Here is a 21,557-nt window from a genome sequence, read left to right as displayed (position 1 = left end):
CGGAGTCCACAATCATGGAATTGTGAGGTAGCTGAGACTTCATCAATCCAGGTTCCCCGTGGATCCGATATTGGGATTCAGTTCTTTTTGGGATCACGGGGTTAGACAGAGGGAACGACCAGTTTCGCATAAGGACTTCCTTCAGTACATTATGGAAAGGAGCCGTTGTAGCCTCTCTAGGTGGAGAACAATAATCCAGGACCTCGAGCATCTCAGCCCTGGGCTCATCCTCAACCTCTATAGGGAAGGGAATAGCAGCAGCCATTTCCCGGACAAAGGAGGTGAAGGATAGACTCTCAGGTGGAGACAGTCTCCTTTCTGGAGAAGGGGAAGGTTCAGAAGGAATCCCAAAGGACTCGTCAGAAGAAAAGTACCTGGGATCCTCCTCTTCCTCCCACGAGCGTTCATCTTCAGTATCGGACAAGACATCCCTCAGAAGCAGTCCGAAACTGAGCCTGCCTCGACGCTGAGGAACAACGTCCTCGATGGAGGTGCCAAGAAGTCGACGCCCGCCTGGACTCCAGTGAAGCTTCCTCCACCGACGTCGAAAGAGAGTCGACTTGGGTGGCAGCTGGCACCGAGGTTGGGGACCTCACCACAGGTGAAGGGCCAGGCACCGCTGTAGCTGACAGTACGGAAGGTGCAAGCACCCCCGACACCGAAGCAGCCTGGCGCAGCAACCCTTCCAGAAGTTCTGGAAGCAGGGCCCTGATGCGCTCAAGAGCCGCCTTCGGACAAGGCTGCGGGGTCGGTATAGGAGCTGGTGGCAGAATCTGTCAAGGCTCGGAAGCAGGTACCGGGCTGCTAGAACGACGCATCAGCAACTCCTGAACAGAGGGGGAGCGATCCTCTTGGCGCCGACGCTTCTCGGGTGCCGAATCCCTCGATGCCCCGGAGCTCCCGGCATTGTGTGTCAAAGGAGAATGATGATGGTGCTTCTTCGCCTTCGCTCGACGCACATCATCGAGACTCCTTGGTACCGATGAGGAAGACGTGAAATCCTCACGTCTCCTCGGGGCCGGGTCTGACAAAGGTCGGTCCCGGGGGAGCCTGCCTAACAGGAGGCCTCGAGACACGTGGAGACCCACTCGATGCCTCACTGCTCCCAGCACGAGTTGGACGTTCCGCAGCCATTACCTTCACTCCCGACGTCGATACGTACCTCAATGTCGACGCTGCCGACCTCGGTACCGATGTCGATGTTGAAGAACCGGACTGTGCCCCAAAAAGCTTCTCTCGTTGGGCCTCTCAAGACGCTTGGGTCCGTTTCTTCATGCGAAGACACAGACTACAAGCGGCTGGGCTGTGGTCGGGCCCAAGGCACTGGATACACCAAGCGTGGGTATCGGTACCCGAGATAGTCCAGTTGCACCGAGTACAACATTTGATGCCGCTGGGTGTCTTCGATGACATGGAAGAAAAAACGGCTTCGGCGAAATCAAAAGACGCCATCGTGCCTGTTAAAAGAAAAAGGGCGGCCACATCGAAAAACAAAGGAAACTTAAAAAGGGCAAAAAAGTAAAGAAAAACTACTAGAGGTTTTTTTTTTTTTTTTTAAACTATAAATTCCACACAAATAAGAAAAGAAAAAAGAAAAGACAAAAAAGTAGATAGAAAACTCTTTCTCGGGCCTGAGAGGAGTGGGGAAAACTCTACTAAACCTCACCGCGGAGAAAAAATAACTGAGTGGGAATGCTCATGCAATGGGTGGGAAGATGGCCATGCATGCGCGGTGCACGCTGCATGTGCGCCAGAAGGCTCTGGTAAATTGCCGGTTTCCCGGGACGACACGGACGTCGACCCCCACATGTGATATCAAGTAGCCTGCTTGTCCTCGGAGAATAAAAGTGTACACACCCTCAGAGTAGAGCCTAAAAATGCACAGTGATAGATCAGGAAAATGTTGAATGTCACATACTATTAATAATTTTTCTATTCTGATAGCAACTTGTCTACAGTTCTGGAATAGTTTTGATATTTGATATAGCCTTCTGCATGATGAGAATGGCTGAATTTTATAAAAAAGGATTTTCTGTATTTTAGAAATATCCTGTTCCTCCCCCCATGCAAAACATCCTGTTGGATGGGGCAGGACCTTGTAGGCCTTGTGCTCAAAGGCTCCATGCTGCATTGACAGCTTTTAAGTATCCTGCCATCCCAATGCCACACCACTGCCCTCCCCCCTCCCTCAAATATGTGTCACTCAAGGTGAATACCTAGTCTGCCTAGTGGTAGGGCTAGCCCTGTTTACATCTAAAATTTCTACATCATTTTTCTAAATCAGCTAATGCATACTATGGTCTACTGTGGAAACTGTTTTTAAAAATACAACTCTTCCTATGGATTAACAGAATCCATTCTTCTCAGACATGTCATGCAGTTTTTGCTTAAAAATTTCTAGATTTCATGATTATGTTATAAATTTTGCATAAACCTAGATCTTCTCAGACAAGGCAGTTTTGTTTGTTAACGTGTTAACAACAGAATAGATACTGCTCTCATCTAATTTTGCAGCCATAAAGAAAAGTTACAGCAACAAAATCCTTCTGGAGGAGTCATCTTCCTGGCAAGAGTAAGGCTGGGCCAAGAAGCAGTCACTTATTTAGTTATCTATTTTGTGCTCATAAGAACCCATTATTGGAATGAAACTGGACTACATACCCAGTATGAAACAATCCTATAGGACTCAGTATTTAATGAGAATAAGCACAACTATGTGCTCTCTCTTCTTTGGATTCAGACTCTTCCACAACACCAAGTGACTCCTTGTGTCAAAATGTTCTCCTGGTTTACTCTTCCTGTACTAGCACTCAGGATGACACCTTAGCAATTCTAATGGCTGATCTGGGTAATCACATAGTTTTGGTATAAAGTTGACTTCAGCCTACTGACTGTTTCAGTCATAAGACCACTACACTTATTCACAAGACTTACACCCTGCTCTCAGAAGAAGACTATGTAGAAATTAGCAATATAGTGCACTGCGGCTGGTCTTCAACGTATAGGCTATTCAGTTGTATAAATACCATGAATACAATCGGCAGGCAGCTCAAAGGCATACCCTGAACACCACAAATTAGCAACATATAAAGAAAGGTACAAAAAGTGCTGGTGGATCACAGCATCATATATAACACCTGTCACAGGTAGAACACAGGTTCCCTAAGCAACAACATCCACACATGCACCCTGTCAGTGGAGTACCATAGAAAGATGGAACGCAGACATGCCCCTATAGCTGGAATTGAAAGGAGCCCATTGGTGATTTTCAGCTGCTGCTCATCTGCTTTTTAAAAAGTTGCTTATTTTTAATTATTTTAAGAGCAGCATGACTTACAATTAAATTCACTCATAAATGGAGAGAAAAGAAATTTCAATAGGAACTGCCTCAAAGATTCTCAAAGCACTTACATTAGTATCATAAAAACATCCCAAGAGACACACAAATAGACATACTTCTCAAAGGCCATCCTGATCCTCCAGGACTTTTACAGTGACTCAGTCTGTGTGGGTAAATCCTTGAAATCAAAGGAGGTTCTGATTTGTTGGCAAAAACAATTTCCCATGATTTCATTGCAGTTCACCAAGACAGAAGTAGTATGATATTGGTATAGATGTACTCAAATCCTTGAAGGTGCTTTTCCAGACGTTTTAACTCATTCACATGCTAATTTGCTGTCAAAGCTGGAAAGTCCGATTGCAAAGGCTTGCAGTGCGCAGAGGGGATAATTAAAGTCTAGCGTGAACACATCTTCTGCCACACGCCCAAACTGCATCACAATGTAGTCAGCTAGAAAGAGGGGAAGAAACCATGTCAGAACTATTTAATCAAAAGTATTATCAGGGAATGAGGAGAGGAAAAGGAAATTGCTTGTAACAGGTATTCTCTAAAGACAGTAGGGTTTAAGTCCTCAAAATATCCACCTGCCTCCCCAAAGAGTTTGCTTTCCCTACTGTAAAAATATGGAACTTAAGTAGACTGGGCATGATGCAACCAGTGCAAGAAATTCTGCACATGTGTGAATCTACCTCCTAACAACCTTTACAAACTTGTGGAACTTTGTTAACACTTTTAATGTATTGGGCTGTCAAATGATGTCAGTACTACAGAATGCTCTCATACAGTTTAATCAGGCAGTCAAGGAAGGTGATAAGAGGTGAGGTTAAGAAGCTGAAGTCATCTGTGGGTGCATGTGGTGCCTTGTAAATGGTCTTTACATACCTGTATATTTTTCTCATTCTAAAAGTTAAAATAAATACAACTCAAAATACATATAAATAGGTGCTTGTTTCATTGACCTGTCCAACATACTCTACACTTTCTAAGTGAAAGATTATAGAAATAATCAAAGAGCAATTCTTAAGAAGAAAACAAAGTTTTAACACCCTTTGTCACAGCAAGCTCAAATTAGTTCTATTTCCAAAAATTGCTTTAACAAGGCCCATACTACATTAAATAGTCTACCTGTATCCAATCACAGTGGATCAGCTGATTCGATTAATCTTGGATGAAGGCTCAAACTATTTCGGTTGTATGAAGTGAATTTGAAGGTCTAAACATATCGAACATGGAGCTGCTGAAAAAGTTATTTAGTCCAAAGTTCAGACTGGAGAAAACTAAGAAAATTGCAATGCATCTGAATATCCCTTAGGGAACTGTTAGATCCATCATTATATGTACACTGGAAACATTTTGGCATCATCAATACACTGTCTTGAGCAAATCAGTACCTATGGATTAAGGAAAATGCTGAGGAAGGCCACTTTGAGACCTAAGTTTATTTCAAAAGAACTACACAGGTCTCTGGTTGAGAAAGGAGAAAATGTAGATTGTTCAATTTTGAGATTAATCCACGCAAACATGGCCTATATGAGAAGGTAGCAAGAAGCAAAGAAACACATTAAGGGATATTGTTTGAATGTTGGTTGAAGGTTTTGTGATCTGGTGAGACCAAAGTGGAACTTTGTTGTCTCGTGGCTATACAACAGATGCAGTGTAAACAAACACAGCATATCACCCTAGCATCATCTCTAGAGAAAAGCATGGTGGTGGCAGCATTAAGTTGTAGAGCGAAGATACTTACCTGTAGCAGGTATTCTCCGAGGACAAGCAGGCTGCTTGTTCTCACGACTGGGTTGACGTCCACGGCAGCCCCCACCAACCGGAACAAAACTTTGCGGGCGGTCCAGCACGCAGGGCACGCCCACCGCGCATGCGCGGCCGTCTTCCCGCCCGTGTGCGACCGTTCCCGCTCAGTTTTTTTTCGATTCCGCGCTGGAGAGAGACATGTTATCGTCTCTCTCTCTCTGTCAGCCCCGGAAACCGGATCACGACCTAGCCGCGAGTTCTTCTCTTTTCGTACGCGTTCGCGCTTCTTTCCTTTCTTCTGTAAAAAAAAAAAAAGAAGTTTGTCCCCTCGTCGTCTTTAGCCGCGGGGGCGCCTCGTTGCGGCCTTGTGGCCGCGCGGTTGTTTCTTTTTTCGGGTGTGCTTTTCACCGCCACCATCGACGACTTTGACTTTGCCAACGCGATTTTTCCGTCGATGTCCTCGAAGGTCCCAAGCGGATTCAAGAAGTGTGGTCGGTGCGGCCGGCAGATCTCGCAAACTGATACTCATGCTTGGTGCCTCCAGTGCCTTGGGCCAGAGCATAATTCCAAGACGTGCACCTTGTGTCTCGGCTTGCGGAAGTGGACACAGGTGGCGAGGCAAGTTCTTCGGGACTGTCTTTTTGGAACTTGCGCCGGCCCCTCGACGTCGATGGCATCGGTGTCGACGGACGGATCTTCGGTACCGGTACTGATGTCGACGAAATCGGCACCGATGGCAACGACCCCAGGAGTACAGGTACCGTTGGCCCCGCCGGCCTACCGGCGATGGCGGGGGTGAGCGGCTGCGCGGGCAATCGGCCCCGGCCACTCCCTCTACCCAGGGCCATCGGGACCGAACCCTGTCAGACCCGATCCCTCGAGGCCGGGGGGGGGGGGGGGGGGTTCTACCTCCTCTTCATCTCTGCCGCCGAGCGCCGATGATGGGCACCGAAAGAAAACCAAAAAGCACCGTCATCGGTCGCCAACGGCGCAAGGGACTACCAGCTCCGGCGCCTCCAGAGAAGATTCGACGCACAGGAAGCGGCAGTGCCGAGAGGAGCATTCCCCCTCGGTTGAAGAGGTGTCACTGCGTCAGTCCATGGGTGTTTCGGTACTGTCTCCTGGACCCGAGCAGCTTCCGGCACTGACACCCACACCGGACCCCCTGCCTTTCCCGACAGCGGGCCTCGATGAGTGCCTCCGAGCCATCCTTCCAGGGATTCTGGAAGGGCTGATGCGCCAGGCTTTGCCGGCACCGGGGGTGCTTCCGCCCCCGGCGCCGTTGATGGAGATGCCGGTGTGCTCTAGCCCGATAACGAGGCCTCCGACACCGACGCCGCTTGCGGCACCGGTGTCGATCGCCAAACAGGTGGAATCCCCGTCGACGTGGATGGAGGGAGCTTCATCCTCGCTGGCTCAGGAGTCCACCGCTCGACGCCATCATCGAGGACATGGTTCCTCGCAGTCGACACGAGCCCAGTTCAGGTCTGAGCTGCAAGAGCTCATGTCCGACACCGAGGAAGAGGCCTCGTGGGGGGACGAGGAGGACCCCAGATATTTCTCCTCAGAGGAGTCTGAGGGCCTTCCCTCCGACCCCACTCCTTCACCGGAGAGGAAGCTCTCGCCCCCTGAGAGCCTCTCCTTTGCCTCCTTCGTCAGGGACATGTCTATTTGAATTCCCTTCCCCGTGGTCTCTGTGGATGAGCCGAGGGCTGAGATGCTCGAGGTCCTCGACTATCCATCACCACCTAGAGAGTCTTCCATGGTGCTGTTGCACAATGTCCTCAAAGAGACACTGCTTCGGAACTGGCTGAAGCCCTTATCTAACCCCATCATCTCCAAGAAAGCGGAGTCCCAATACAGGATCCACTCTGACCCAGAGTTGATGCGGACCCAATTGCCTCATGACTCGGCGGTCGTGGACTCTGCTCTCAAGAGGGCACGGAGTTCGAGGGATACCGCCTCAGCGCCCCCGGGGCGGGAGTCTCACACTCTGGACTCGTTTGGGAGGAAGGCCTACCAATCTTCCATGCTCGTGACCCGCATCCAGTCATACCAGCTCTACACGAGCATTCACATGCGGAATAATGTGAAGCAACTGGCAGACCTGGTCGACAAGCTCCCTCCGGAGCAGTCCAGGCCCTTTCAGGAGGTGGTCAGGCAGCTGAAGGCGTGCAGAAAGTTCCTGTCCAGGGGTATCTATGACACCTGTGATGTGGCATCTCGAGCTGCGGCCCAAGGTATAGTGATGCGCAGACTTTCCTGGCTGCGTGCCTCTGACCTGGACAACCGCACCAAGCAACGACTGGCGGATGTCCCTTGCCAGGGGGATAACATCTTTGGCGAGAAGGTCAAGCAGTTGGTGGACCAACTACACCAGCGGGAAACCGCTCTCGACAAGCTCTCCCACCGGGCGCCTTCAGCATCCACCTCAGCAGGTGGATGTTTCTCCTGGGCCAGGCAGGCTGCGCCCTAAGCCTACAACAAGCGTAGGTACACCCAGCTGGCCCGAAGGCCTCCTCAGGCACAGGGACAGTCCCAGCGCGCTCGTTCCCGTCAGCAGCGTGCGCATAAGCAGCCCCCTGCGCCTCCACAGCAAAAGCCGGGGACGGGCTTTTGACTGGATCCATGGGAACATAGCCGCCATCAAAGTGTCCGTACCGGACGACCTGCCGGTCGGGGGGAGGTTGAAAGTTTTTCACCAAAGGTGGCCTCTGATAACCTCTGACCAGTGGGTTCTCCAAATAGTGCGGTGTGGATACACCTTGAATTTGGCCTCCACTCCACCAAATTGCCCACCGGGAGCCCAATCCTTCAGCTCCCATCACAGGCAGGTACTTGCAGAGGAACTCTCCACCCTTCTCAGCGCCAATGCGGTCGAGCCCGTGCCACCCGGGCAGGAAGGGCAGGGATTCTATTTCAGGTACTTCCTTGTGGAAAAGAAAACAGGGGGGATGCGCCCCATCCTAGACCTGAGAGGCCTGAACAAATACCTGGTCAAAGAGAAGTTCAGGATGCTTTCCTTAGGCACCCTTCTACCAATGATTCAGAAAGACGATTGGCTATGTTCCCTGGATTTAAAGGACGCTTACACTCACATCCCGATACTGCCAGCTCACAGACAGTATCTCCGATTCCGTCTGGGGACACGGCACTTTCAGTATTGTGTGCTGCCCTTTGGGCTCGCCTTGGCACCACGGGTGTTCACGAAGTGTCTCATGGTGGTTGCGGCGTATCTACGCAAGCTGGGAGTGCATGTGTTCCCGTATCTCGACGATTGGCTGGTCAAGAGCACCTCAGAGGCAGGAGTTCTTCGGTCCATGCAGAGTACTATCCACCTTCTGGAGCTGCTGGGGTTTGTGATAAATTACCCGAAGTCCTATCTCCAGCCAGTCCAATCCATGGAATTCATAGGAGCGCTGCTGAATTCTCAGACGGCTCAGGCCTTTATTCCCGAAGCAAGGGTGCAGAACCTTCTATCCCTTGCCTCTCAGACCAGAGCATCTCAGCAGGTCACAGCTCGGCAGATGTTGAGACTCCTGGGTCATATGGCCTCCACGGTTCATGTGACTCCCATGGCTCACCTTCACATGAGACCTGCTCAATGGACCCTAGCTTCCCAGTGGTGTCAAGCTACCGGTAATCTAGAGGATGTCATCCGTCTGTCCATCAGTTGCCGCAATTCGCTGCACTGGTGGACCATTCGGACCAATTTGACCCTGGGACGTCCATTCCAAATTCTGCAGCCCATGAAAGTGCTGACGACGGATGCATCTCGCCTGGGGTGGGGAGCTCATGTCGATGGGCTCCACACCCAGGGTCTGTGGTCCCTCCAGGAACAAGATCTTCAGATCAACCTCCTAGAGCTCCGAGCGGTCTGGAACGCGCTGAAGGCCTTCAGAGATCGGCTGTCCTACCAAATCATCCAAATTCGGACAGACAATCAGGTTGCAATGTATTACATCAACAAGAAGGGGGGCACCGGATCTCGCCCCCTGTGTCAGGAAGCAGTCGGGATGTGGCGTTGGGTTTGCCATTTCGGCATGCTTCTCCAAGCCACATACCTGGCAGGCGTAAACAACAGTCTGGCCGACAGACTGAGCAGAGTCATGCAACCACACGAGTGGTCGCTCCATTCCAGAGTGGTATGCAAGATCTTCCGAGAGTGGGGCACTCCCTCGGTGGACCTTTTCGCCTCTCAGACCAACCACAAGCTGCCTCTGTTCTGTTCCAGACTACAGGCACACGGCAGACTGGCGTCGGATGCCTTTCTCCTCCATTGGGGGACCGGCCTCCTGTATGCTTATCCTCCCATACCTTTGGTGGGGAAGACCTTACTGAAGCTCAAGCAAGACCACAGCACCATGATTCTGATAGCGCCTTTTTGGCCCCATCAGATCTGATTCCCTCTACTTCTGGAGTTGTCCTCTGAAGAACCGTGGAGATTGGAGTGTTTTCCGACTCTCACTTCGCAGAACAACGGAGCGCTTCTGCACCCCAACCTTCAGTCTCTGGCTCTCACGGCCTGGATGTTGAGGGCGTAGACTTTGCTTCGTTGGGTCTGTCTGAGGGTGTCTCCCGCGTCTTGCTTGCCTCTAGAAAGGATTCCACTAAAAAGAGTTACTTTTTTAAGTGGAGGAGGTTTGTCGTTTGGTGTGAGAGCAAGGCCCTAGAACATCGCTCTTGTCCTGCACAGAACCTGCTTGAATACCTTCTCCACTTATCAGAGTCTGGCCTCAAGACCAACTCAGTAAGGAATCACCTTAGTGCAATTAGCGCTTACCATCACCGTGTAGAGGGTAAAGCCATCTCTGGAGAGCCTTTAGACGTTCGATTCATGAGAGGCTTGCTTTTGTCAAGGCCCCCTTGTCAAGCCTCCTGCAGTGTCATGGGATCTCAACGTCGTCCTCACCCAGCTGATGAAACCTCCTTTTGAGCCACTGAATTCCTGCCATCTGAAGTACTTGACCTGGAAGGTCATTTTCTTGGTGGCTGTTACTTCAGCTCGCAGAGTCAGTGAGCTGCAAGCCCTGGTAGCTCATGCTCCTTATACAAAATTTCATCATAACAGAGTAGTACTCCGCACTCACCCTAAGTTCCTGCCAAAGGTGGTGTCGGAGTTCCATCTTAACCAGTCAATTGTCTTGCCAACATTCTTTCCCAGACCGCATACACGCCCTGCTGAACGTCAGTTGCACACATTGGACTGCAAGCGAGCGTTGGCCTTCTATCTGGAGCGGACACAGCCCCACAGACAGTCCGCCCAATTGTTTATTTCTTTTGACCCCAATAGGAAAGGGGTCGCTGTCGGGAAATGCACCATCTCCAATTGGCTAGCAGATTGCATTTCCTTCACTTACGCCCAGGCTGGGCTGGCTCTTGAGGGTCATGTCACGGCTCATAGTGTTAGAGCCATGGCAGCATCAGTGGCCCACTTGAAGTCAGCCACTATTGAAGAGATTTGCAAGGCTGCGACATGGTCATCTGTCCACACATTCACATCACATTACTGCCTCCAGCAGGATACCCGACACGACAGTCGGTTCGGGCAGTCGGTGCTGCAGAATCTGTTTGGGGTTTGAATTCAACTCCACCCTCCAGGACCCGATTTTATTCTGTTCAGGCTGCACTCTCAGTTAGTTGTTCTTCGTAGGTCAATTTCTGTTATGCCCTCGCCGTTGCGAGGTTAAATTGACCTGGGTTCTTGTTTTGAGTGAGCCTGAGAGCTAGGGATACCCCAGTCGTGAGAACAAGCAGCCTGCTTGTCCTCGGAGAAAGCGAATGATACATACTTGTAGCAGGTGTTCTCCGAGGACAGCAGGCTGATTGTTCTCACCTACCCTCCCTCCTCCCCTTAGAGTTGCGTTTTTACTCATTCCTTTGCTTGTCATTCAACTGAGTGGGAACGGTCGCGCACGGGTGGGAAGACGGCCGCGAAGTTTTGTTCCAGTTGGTGGGGGCTGCCGTGGACGTCAACCCAGTCGTGAGAACAATCAGCCTGCTGTCCTCGGAGAACACCTGCTACAGGTATGTATCATTCGCTTTCTCCGAGGACACCAGGCTGATTGTTCTCACATCCACGGCGGCCCCAGGAATGGAGATTTTCCAGCAAAATCTAAAAAAGCTTTGCGACAGCCACCAGGGCGTGGGACAGACGTACTGCGCATGCACGGCCATCTTCCCGCCCGCGCGGGTCCATTCCTGCCTCAGTTAAATGAAAAGCAAATAAAGAATAAAACAACAACTCCAAAGGGGAGGTGGGCGGGTTGGTGAGAACAATCAGCCTGCTGTCCTCGGAGAAAGTGAAGTTACTTACCTGTAGCAGGTATTCTCTGAGGACTGCAGGCTGATTGTTCTCACATATGGGTGACGACAGCCCCAGGATCGGAAATCTTCCTAGCAACAAAGCTTGCTAGAGCACTCACGCGCACGTGCGCGCACCGCGCATGCACGACCATCTTCCCGCCTGTAGCGCAAACGTGCCTCAGTCAAATTACAAGCAAAGACAAGGGAAGACACAAATCCAAAGGGGAGGTGGGCGGGTAGGTGAGAACAATCAGCCTGCTGTCCTCGGAGAATACCTGCTACAGGTAAATAACTTCACTTTCTCCGAGGACAAGCAGGCTGCTTGTTCTCACATATGGGTATCCCTAGCCCTCAGGCTCAGTCAAAACAACAAACAGGGTCAATTGGGCCTCGCAACGGCGAGGACATAACATAGACTGACCTGAAAAATAACAACTAACTGGGAGTTCAGCCTGGAACAGAACAAAAATGGGCCTAGGGGGTGGAGTTGGATTCTAGACCCCAAAAAGATTCTGCAGCACCAACTGCCCAAACTGACTGTCGCGTCGGGTATCCTGCTGAAGGCAGTAATGAGATGTGAATGTGTGGACAGATGACCACGTCGCAGCCTTGCAAATCTCTTCTATAGTAGCTGACTTCAAGTGGGCCACTGACGCTGCCATGGCTCTAACATTATGAGCCGTGACATGACCCTCAAGAGTCAGCCCAGCTTGGACGTAAGTGGAGGAAATGCAATCTGCTAGCCAATTTGAAATGGTGCGTTTCCCGACAGCCACTCCACTTCTGTTGGGATCAAAAGAAACAAACATTTGGGCGGACTGTCTGAATGGGCTTGTCCGCTCCAGATAGAAGGCCAATGCTCGCTTGCAGTTCAATGTGTGCAACTGACGTTCAGCAGGGCGGGTATGAGGATGGGGAAAGAATGTTGGCAAGACAATTGACTGGTTAAGATGGAACTCCGACACCACCTTCGGCAAGAACTTAGGGTGCGTACGGAGGACTACTCTGTTATGATGAAATTTAGTATAAGGAGCATGGGCTATCAAGGCTTGAAGCTCACTGACTCTACGAGCTGAAGTAACAGCCACCAAGAAAATGACCTTCCAGGTCAAGTACTTCAGATGGCAGGAATTCAGTGGCTCAAAAGGAGCTTTCATCAGCTGGGTGAGAACGACATTGAGATCCCATGACACTGGTGGAGGTTTGACAGGGGGCTTTGACAAAAGCAAACCTCTCATGAAGCAAACAACTAAAGGCTGTCCAGAGATAGGCTTACCTACTACACGGTAATGATAAGCACTAACAGCACTAAGATGAACTCTTACGGAGTTGGTCTTAAGACCAGACTCAGCCAAGTGCAGAAGGTATTCAAGCAGGGTCTGTGTAGGACAAGAGCGAGGGTCTAGGGCCTTGCTGTCACACCAGACGACAAACCTCCTCCATTTAAAAGAGTAACTCTTTTTAGTGGAATCTTTCCTGGAAGCACCCCTAGGTTGGGATCCTGGCATAGATGATGATCCTAACTGGGACCCTGTAACTACATTTGATATCTTGTGCTAACCTTTACTTGATACATGGACTACTGGACCTAATAGGTTAGTGTTTGATGACATTGAAATTTTCCAGGGATGTGGACGAATTAAAATTGAACAAGGTACACATCCAATAATCAGACCCTCTACCAAAGAACCTGTATATTTTTGGTATGTTGCTTATAACATTGTTCAAAGTGGGTGGCATCCCTGGTTTTTCATCCGGAGAATTGGAAATAGATATATTGAAATTTATAAACTTTTCTCCATATACAGATTGACCGGTGCCGTACCTCTATTGTCACTATAGATGCTATAGGGGTGTCAAAAGGGGTACTTGATCAATTTAAAGCCAGAAATCATTGTTGTACTTATATTCGCAATAATACTGACCCTGATGGTTCTGTTACGAAGGCCTTACAAGGCCTTTCGGCATTAGCCAGCGAATTAGCTACTAATTCAGGTGGTGATACTGTGGTCTGGTGCGTTATTCCCTGTGTTCGGAGGTTTGTCTTAAGCCTTCTTGTTACTACTCTCAGTACAAGACAAACTACATTTCCACCATGAATTTTGTGTAGGTCTACTGCTATTGATTTTATTAATTTATTTTTTTAGTACTTTTATTGCCTGTAATGCAAGTACACCTCTTTTATTAAAGAAGACATTTATTCTGCTTATGCTGTTTTTAATTGAAATATTATACTTTTTTTAAAGTTTTTTTTTTAATATTTTGCTAATTTGAATAGATAGGTTTAGCTTGGGTTTTTTTTTTTCATTTTCAAACTGTTGTACCTTTCATCGTTGGACCTCGAGTGATAACTAAGCGGACTGTTCTGTACAGGTGATGATTTCTCAATCATCAAGAGGGGAATGAATTGATTTGCTCCATTTTCTGTACAAAGGAAGAAGAAGATTATGTTCTTTTGTATTTTCCAAGATGCTATAAGTCAGCAGGGCCTTCATATACGATTTAGATCTATTACACTCAGAGTTTTGCCATTGTCTTGCTCATAATTATAAGACTGCTGTTTGACCTGCAGCAGTTATTCATTATATTTACTCTAGTAAGTTTGAATTTGGCCAATGTTAACCCTTTTTAAATGCTACAATGAAATATTTCTTCCCTAATAATACTAGTTTTTAGCTATATTTACACAATCACAGTGTGACTAATGATTAGCTCTGTAATAATGATATATTAGTTGATTGCAATCATATGTACTCAAATTTGTTGATTCTATTGTATTACAAATAGACTTAATTGAATTCTCGTGTTTCCAAGTTTCACTCTGCCCCAGAGGGGTAATTGTAGGATAGTTAGGCCCCTTGGGGTGGTTACAGTAAAGGGGAATCCCGACGCTGCATTTCATTCAGCATATATCTATGTATCCGCATGCTGACTCTTGCTGTGGTCTTGTCCCTCATTATGCCAGACCACCCATGTCACCTCAGATATATACATCTCCTTACCAGGCTCTAGGAGCCCTCTGGAATGGATGGCCACATACTAGAAGTCACATGTGCTGGCCCTCCCTACGGGCCTAGCAAGAGGGGAATGTAGAAAAATGCTGTCACTTGCTTTCAGTGAAATACAGGCCAAGGGCTCAGGCTTAGAGCTAAAGAGCTAGGCCTCTAAAAATCATAAGACATTTCACTGTAGTGAAAGCTGAATGAGGTAATTGAAAGCAGACAGAGGGAGGGGGATCTGCTCTATAAACAATAGCTGGACTGGCACTAGCAAGAAGTCACGGGCAAGGATATTTTGGCTAAAAGCAGATAGTGGGTCAAATGCAAGTAGGGCAAGAACATCCTGGGGGGGGGGGGGGGGGCGCTGGAGGGAACTTGGAAGCATGTAAGAATCAATGCTATCAACTGATAATATGTAGAATCATTGCAATCTAAGACGTTGACTTTTAGAAGGTTCTGGCTGATAAGATACAAAGATGGCCAGTGAGAAAGTGAGTGTCCATGGGAATGAATGGTACAAGAAATATATAAAAAGGCAGTCTGATAGGGTATGGGGGTAGAAGGCAGAAGAAAGATGACTGACCGCACTTGCTGTGTGTCGCGGAGTGCTGTTCCACCATGTTCCAGATATGAATGCCTAATTACCTGTACTGCCTTTGGTAAGTTGCTAATAAACTATGTCCTTATATCCACTGAATCCCGGGTGTCCTTCTGATTATGGAGCTTGTTAGTACTCAGACTGTGTAAAACAGTTTGAGAAGATACGAGGTCAGAGTAATTAATCATTTAGAGGGAACATGCAATTCTTTTCATTTTAGTAGAAACTCTATTGCCTCACCTGCCCTAACTATTAATATTACGGCCTTATAGCCTTCTTATAGACTCTACAATATTCATTACCTGCCTGTGCTGGAAGCTGAAGGACTGAGCTCCCGGTGGACAATTTGGAGGTCTGGAGATCAAACTGAGGAAATACCCTAACCAGACTATTTGAAGAACCCACCGGTCGGAGGTTATGAGAGGCCACCTTTGGTGAAAAAATTTTAACCTCGCCCCCGACCGGCAGATCGACTGGCACGGGTACTTTTATAGCGGCTATGCTCAACTGGAGCCAGTCAAAAGCCCGTCCCTTGCTTTTTTGGGGGAGCTGCAGGGGCCTGTCTGGGCGCACGCTGTTGACGTGAACGATCGCGCTGGGGCTGAGCCTGAGAAGGCTGTCGGGAAGGTGGATTGTACCTACGCCTATTGTAAGGACAGGGAGCACTCCTCCTTCCCCTGAAAAAACGTCTACCTGTTGAGGTAGATGCTGAAGGCGCCCGGTTGGAGAGTTTGTCGAGGGCGGTTTCCTGCTGGTGGAGCTGCTCTACCACCTGCTCGACCTTCTCGCCAAAAGTATTAACCCCCTGGCAAGCAACATCCGCAAGCCGCTGCTGGGTCCGATTATCCAGGTCAGAGGCACGCAGCCAGGAGAGTCTGCGCATCTCTACACCTTGAGCAGTGGATCTGGATGCAACATCAAAAGTGTCATAAGCACCCCTGGACAGAAATTTACGACACGCCGTCAGCTGCCTGACCACCTCCGGAAAAGGCCTGGCGTGCTACGGAGGGAGCTTGTCCACTAAGTCCGCCAGTTGCTTAACATTGTTCCGCATGTGAATGCTCGTGTAGAGCTGGTAGGAATGAATTTTGGACACGAGCATAGAGGACTGGTAGGCCTTCCTCCCAAAAGAGTCTAAAGTCCTAGCTTCTCACCCCGGGGGCGCCAAAGCGAAATCTCTAGTACTCCTGGCTCTCTTGACAGCGGAATCCACAACCGTAGAGTCGTGAGGTAACTGCGATCTCATCAACTTGGGTTCTCCATGGATTTGATACTGGGAATCCGCTTTCTTGGGGATGGTGGGATTAGATAACAGTTTCATCCAATTCCTCAGCAGTGTCTCCTTAAGGACATTGTGCAGAGGGGCAGTGAATGACTCCTTAGGTGGTGAAGGATAGTCAAGGGACCTTGAGCATCTCAGTCCTGGGCTCATCCTCAGTTACCACAGGGAAGGGAATGCCCACAGACATTTCCTGGACAAAGGGGGAGAAGGAGAGACTCTCCTGGGAGAAAGCTTCCTCTCAGGTGAAGGAGTACGATCAGAAGACCACAAGACTCCTCGGAAGAGAAATATCTGGGATCTTCCCCTTCATCCCAGGAGGCATCCTCCTCGGTATTGGACAAGAGTTCTCGAACTGCAGTCCGAAACCGGGCCCATCTCGACGCAGAGGAACCATGTCCCCTATGGCGATGTCGAGAAGTCGACTCCCATGCCGGTGGCGATGAAGCTCCCTCCAATGATGTCGACGTGGAGTCGACCTGGGTGGCAGCCGAGGCCGATGCCGCAAGCGGTACCGGCGTCAGGGACCTCACCACAGGAACGGAGCCAGCTGCCTCTTCCATTGACAGTGCCGAGGGTGCAAGCACCCCCGGTACTGAGGTAGACTGACGGAGCAGCCCTTCCAGAAGGCCTGGAAGAATGGCTCGGATGCTCTCCTCCAGAGTCGCTGTCGAGGAAGGCTGTGGGGCCGGTACAGGAGTCGAAGTCAGAATCTGTGTAGGCCTGGGAGGCGGTATCAGGCTGACCGAAGATCAACGCACCGACACCTCTTGTATGGAGGGTGAGCGCGCCTCCCGGCGTCGACGCTTTCCGGGTGCCAAATCCTTCGACGCCCCAGAGCTCCCGGTACCGTGTCTCGAAGGAGACCTGTGTCGATGCTTCTTTGCCTTCGCTCAAAGCACGTCACCTGTACTCCTCGGTACCAACGAGGAAGATGTGGAATCCACATGCCTCCTCAGGGTCGGGTCCGACATTGTTCGGTCCCGGTGGGCCTGCATAGCAGGAGCCTTCGAGACAGGTGGAGACCCACTCGACGGCTCACTACTCCCAGCTAAAGGTGCTGTTCGGACAGCCATTACCTGCGCTCCCGATGTCGATGCCATCCCTGGTTTTGATGTCGACGCCGAGGAATCAGTCGGAGCTACAAAAAGACGGCCCCGAAGAGCTCTTTTCGACGCCTGTGTCCGTTTTTTCAAACTCAGACACAACTAGCAAGCGTCTGGGCGATGGTCGGGCCCAAGGCATTGGCTGCACCAGGAGTGCGGGTCAGTGCCCGAGATCGACCGCTGGCACCGAGCACGCTTCTTGAAGCCGCTGGGAGGCTTTGATGACATCAGCGGAAAAATCGTGGCGGCGAAATCAAACAGCTCGATTGTGCCAACCAAGGCCACAAAAAGGAGTACCATGGACGCGCAGCCAAAGAAGGCCGCAACGGAAATGAAAGGAAACTTAACAGGGGACAAAAACTAAGAAAAGAGGGTTCCTTTCTTTTTTTTTTTTTTAAACTGGAAAAGAAAAAGACAAAAAAAAAGTGAAGTAGAACAAAAAGAAAGCGGTAAATACAACGTGAAGGACGCCTAAGTTTTTCCTGGGACCTGAGGGAGAGAGACCGACATGCAGCCACTCTCCACCGCGGAAAAAGAAAAACTGAGGTGGGAACGGATGAACGCGGGTGGGAAGATGGCCGCGCATGCACAGTGCGTCCCGCGCCCTGGTGGCTGTCGCAAAGCTTTTCTTAGATTTTGCTGGAAAATCTCCGTTTCTGGGGCCGCCGTGGACGCCGACCCACATGTGAGAACAAGCAGCCTGCTTGTCCTCGGAGAATTATGCTTTACAGCAGTGAGGATGGGAAACTTTGTGAAGATTGAGGGAAAGATGGATGGTGCAAAGTACAGGCAGATCTGGGAGAAAATCCCATGACATCCACCTACACACATAGGACAGGGAAGATGATTTGCTTTTCAGCAGTACAATGAGCCTAAGCACAAAACAATACAATAGAATAGTACAGAAAGGAAAAAAGTGAATACCCTTGAGTGGACCAGTCGTATCATAGACCTGAATCCCATAGAAAATCGATGGTACTAGTAGGGTGGTACTTTTATTACAGGATACCCATGTGAAATGCCCAAAAAGGCAGTCCACAGACAAACAAATAAAATTCCCAGCCAACCTGAAAGAGCTTGAGTTATTCTGCCAAGAAGAATGGGCAAAAGCTGAACCATCTAACTGTGCAAAGTTGGGAGACACTTATGCTAAATGACTCCTAGCTATTTTTGCTGCAAAAGAGGCTTCCACCAAATACTATGTCATGGAATATGAAGACTTGTGCAATTTAAAAAAAATCTTGTTTCTTATTCTTAATTATCTTTTGAATATTTATATAATTGTTCTTTCAACATTGAAAGTGTAGAGTATGTTCCTCAAGGCAAGGAAGGTGAAAACATGATGACATATAGCATAAACATACCCAAATATTCAGACTCATTTCCACTCCTCGTTGCTGTTTTATTTCTTTATTTCACAAAGTACTGTATAAATACAATGCTGTTTAAAAAGGAAAGCATGGATAGATGTATAGTAAGATACTATAACAGAGACACAAGCTTGTGGTAGAGAGAAGAGAAAAATCTCAGGGCAAATTTTCCTATTTTCCTCAAGTACCTACTATCATCACCTAAAACTTAGCAAGCTTAAGAACATTTTCAACTGCAAAAATATAAGGACCTAAACTGACAACTAAGATTTAGTCCCCCCTTCCTCAGTTTCAGACTTGTCTTTTAGAAATCAGTACAGTGTTAGGTGGCTAAATGTTTGCCCGACTCTGGGGCCACCCATATTTTCAGTGGTTAAATTTAGACTCTCAGTATGGCATAGAGAACGCATGGATTTTCAATTATTGGAGTAAGCTTAGCTAACCTGCTTTGAAAATCCACCCCAAGTGCTAATGTACTCCATCATGAGGAAATTAAAAAAAAAAACAAGAGCAGAAATGAATCACAACATTTACCCCTCCCCCTTTATAAAGCCACGCTAGCGACTGCCGCGCAGCAATGCTGATTCAGCCCATTCAAAGTGAATGGGCTGTGTCAGTGTTAATGCACTGGCAGCTACAAGCACAGCTATGTAAAAGGGTGTGTGTGGGGGGGGGGGGGGGGGCTTCCATGGACATTTCACAGACTGGAAATACTGCTCTATTTCATACTTGGGAGAGGTGATAGGAAAGTTGAAGGTGTTCTCAATCTTCAGCTTCTCTTGGGCTGACTCCTAGATCCAAAGAGAATTTGTCAGCATCCCTAGCTAGAGGCAGTGAGATGGAACATAGTAAGAAAACGGCTTAATCCATTTTGCATTTGTTTATAAACTTACGATCATTGTCATGGACAATCTGGAAATTCTTCACCGATGCCTGAGTGACTCTCCCATGGAAGTTTAAGACATAAGACTGGGTGTCATCATTCCATACGGGGGCCTTGTTGCGCAGTTCAATGATATTCTCTATATTTTTATTCTGCCATTTGGACAGCAAGGTTTCATGTTCCTGTACATGAAAAAAAACAGATATTTTACACCAAATCAGATCTATATTTGCTTTTCTTATCTATTACTTACCATAAAGGCTCAACATACACAACAGCTCCCTATTTTTGGGAACATGTTAGAAAAAATAGCTTTTCTTTCTCTCCCTCCCCTTTCCTCCTTTTCCTCCTCTCCCTCTCCCCTTTCTTTCTTTGTTCTCACCTCTCAACATTTCAATGCTACTATTTTCACTGCTGGTTCTAAGACAGATGTTCTCTGTCTCAGGGTTCTGCAGCAGAGTTCCTCTGGCTTGGGAGCCCCAGGCTAGATCAAACTGTCTCCAATTTTTTTTTTCCAATTCAGCAGTTACTGGTAAAGATTAAACAACTTCCAATTCTAATCACTAAAGTAAAAATTTTTTGCTATGCTGTATATTAATTTCCTAGCAAGCTATCTTATCCAGAAGGTTAGATTTTCTCTCTGTTCTCCAACTGTCAATTTTTATAGTATGAGGCGTATTTTCAAAGCACTTAAACTTACATGGAGGGACATTTTCGATATGACGTCTAAGTCCGACTTCGGATGTTTTACAAAAAACGTCCAAAATCTGAATAGGGAAGAAGGTCATTTTCGAAAAAAGAAAAACATCTATCTTTTTTTTTTCCGAAAATACTATGGATGTTTTGTGTTTTGGGTGTTTTGTGATTTGGACGTTATTTTTTTTTTTGTTCCATTTTCGAAAAACCGCCAAAAACGTCCAAGTGCAAAACGCATAAAATCAAGCCATTGGGATGTAGGAGTAGTCAGCATTTTTAGTACACTGGTCCCACTGACATCCCAGGACAGCAAAAGGGCACCCTAGGGGGCACTGGACTTCATAAAATACTCCCAGGTACACATCTCAACACTGCTCCCTTACCTTGTCTGCTGAGCCCCACAAAACCCACTACCCCCAACTGTACACCATTACCATAGCCATTATGGATGAAGGGGGCACCTATATGTGGGTACAGTGGGTTTCTGGTGAGTTTTGGAGGGCTCACAGTTTCCTCCACAAGTGTAACAGGTAGGGGGAGGTAGGAGCCTGGGTCCACCTGTCCACAGTGAACTGCACCCAACACTAGACTACTCCAGGGACCTGCATGCTGTTCTAATGGACCTGAGTATAACATCTGAGGCTGGCATAGAGGTTGGGAAGTAATGTTTGTCATCGCTTTTTCGGAGGTGGGAGGGGGTTAGTGACCACTGGGGGAATAAGGGGAGGTCATTTCTGATTCCCTCCAGTGGTCATCTGGTTATTTAGAGCAACGTTTTGTGCCTTATTCATAATAAAAACAGGTCTAGCTCAAAACGTCTTAAGTTTTAGTCCTGGACGTTTCTGTTTTGTTCCATTATGGCTGAAAAACCTGTAAGTCTTAGGAATGCCCAAGTTCCGTCCTGAACACGCCCCTGGCACTACCCCTTGAGATTTGGATGCACTTCTGGTGGACTTCACAGAAAAATGTCTAAAAATAGGTTTCAAAAATATTGATTTTGATGTTTTTGTGAGAAAAACGTCCAAATGCAGACTTATCCCACTTTTTGGACGTTTTTCTCTTTTGAAAATGAGCCTGAAAGTTACATGGAGGGGCATAATTGAAAGGGATGCCCAAGTTTTGCTGAGGATGTCCTCACAAAACGTCCCGGTGGAGGGGCGGGGAAACCCGTATTATTGAAACAAGATGGATGTCCATCTTTTGTTTCGATAATACGGTCGGGGATGCCCAA

At 48.3% G+C, this 21,557-nt stretch overlaps 1 protein-coding gene across 1 annotated transcript in view; it reads right to left on the bottom strand.

The window, feature by feature from the left end:
* Positions 1–1,846: 1,846 nt before the first annotated feature.
* TULP3 (TUB like protein 3) overlaps positions 1,847–21,557 on the bottom strand; it is a 362,459-nt gene continuing 342,748 nt past the window's right edge. The window contains exons 10-11 of the mRNA XM_030214120.1: positions 19,641–19,812; positions 1,847–3,790 (exon numbers count right to left, since the gene is read on the bottom strand). Of these exons, the coding sequence (XP_030069980.1) occupies positions 3,657–3,790; positions 19,641–19,812 (306 nt within the window). The 3' untranslated portion in view covers positions 1,847–3,656. The remainder of the gene's footprint in view (positions 3,791–19,640; positions 19,813–21,557) is intronic.

This window comes from Microcaecilia unicolor, chromosome 9 (genome assembly GCF_901765095.1).
Source record: "Microcaecilia unicolor chromosome 9, aMicUni1.1, whole genome shotgun sequence".
In the NCBI taxonomy this organism is placed as follows: domain Eukaryota; kingdom Metazoa; phylum Chordata; class Amphibia; order Gymnophiona; family Siphonopidae; genus Microcaecilia; species Microcaecilia unicolor.
This window is presented reverse-complemented; position numbering and strand designations above follow the sequence as displayed.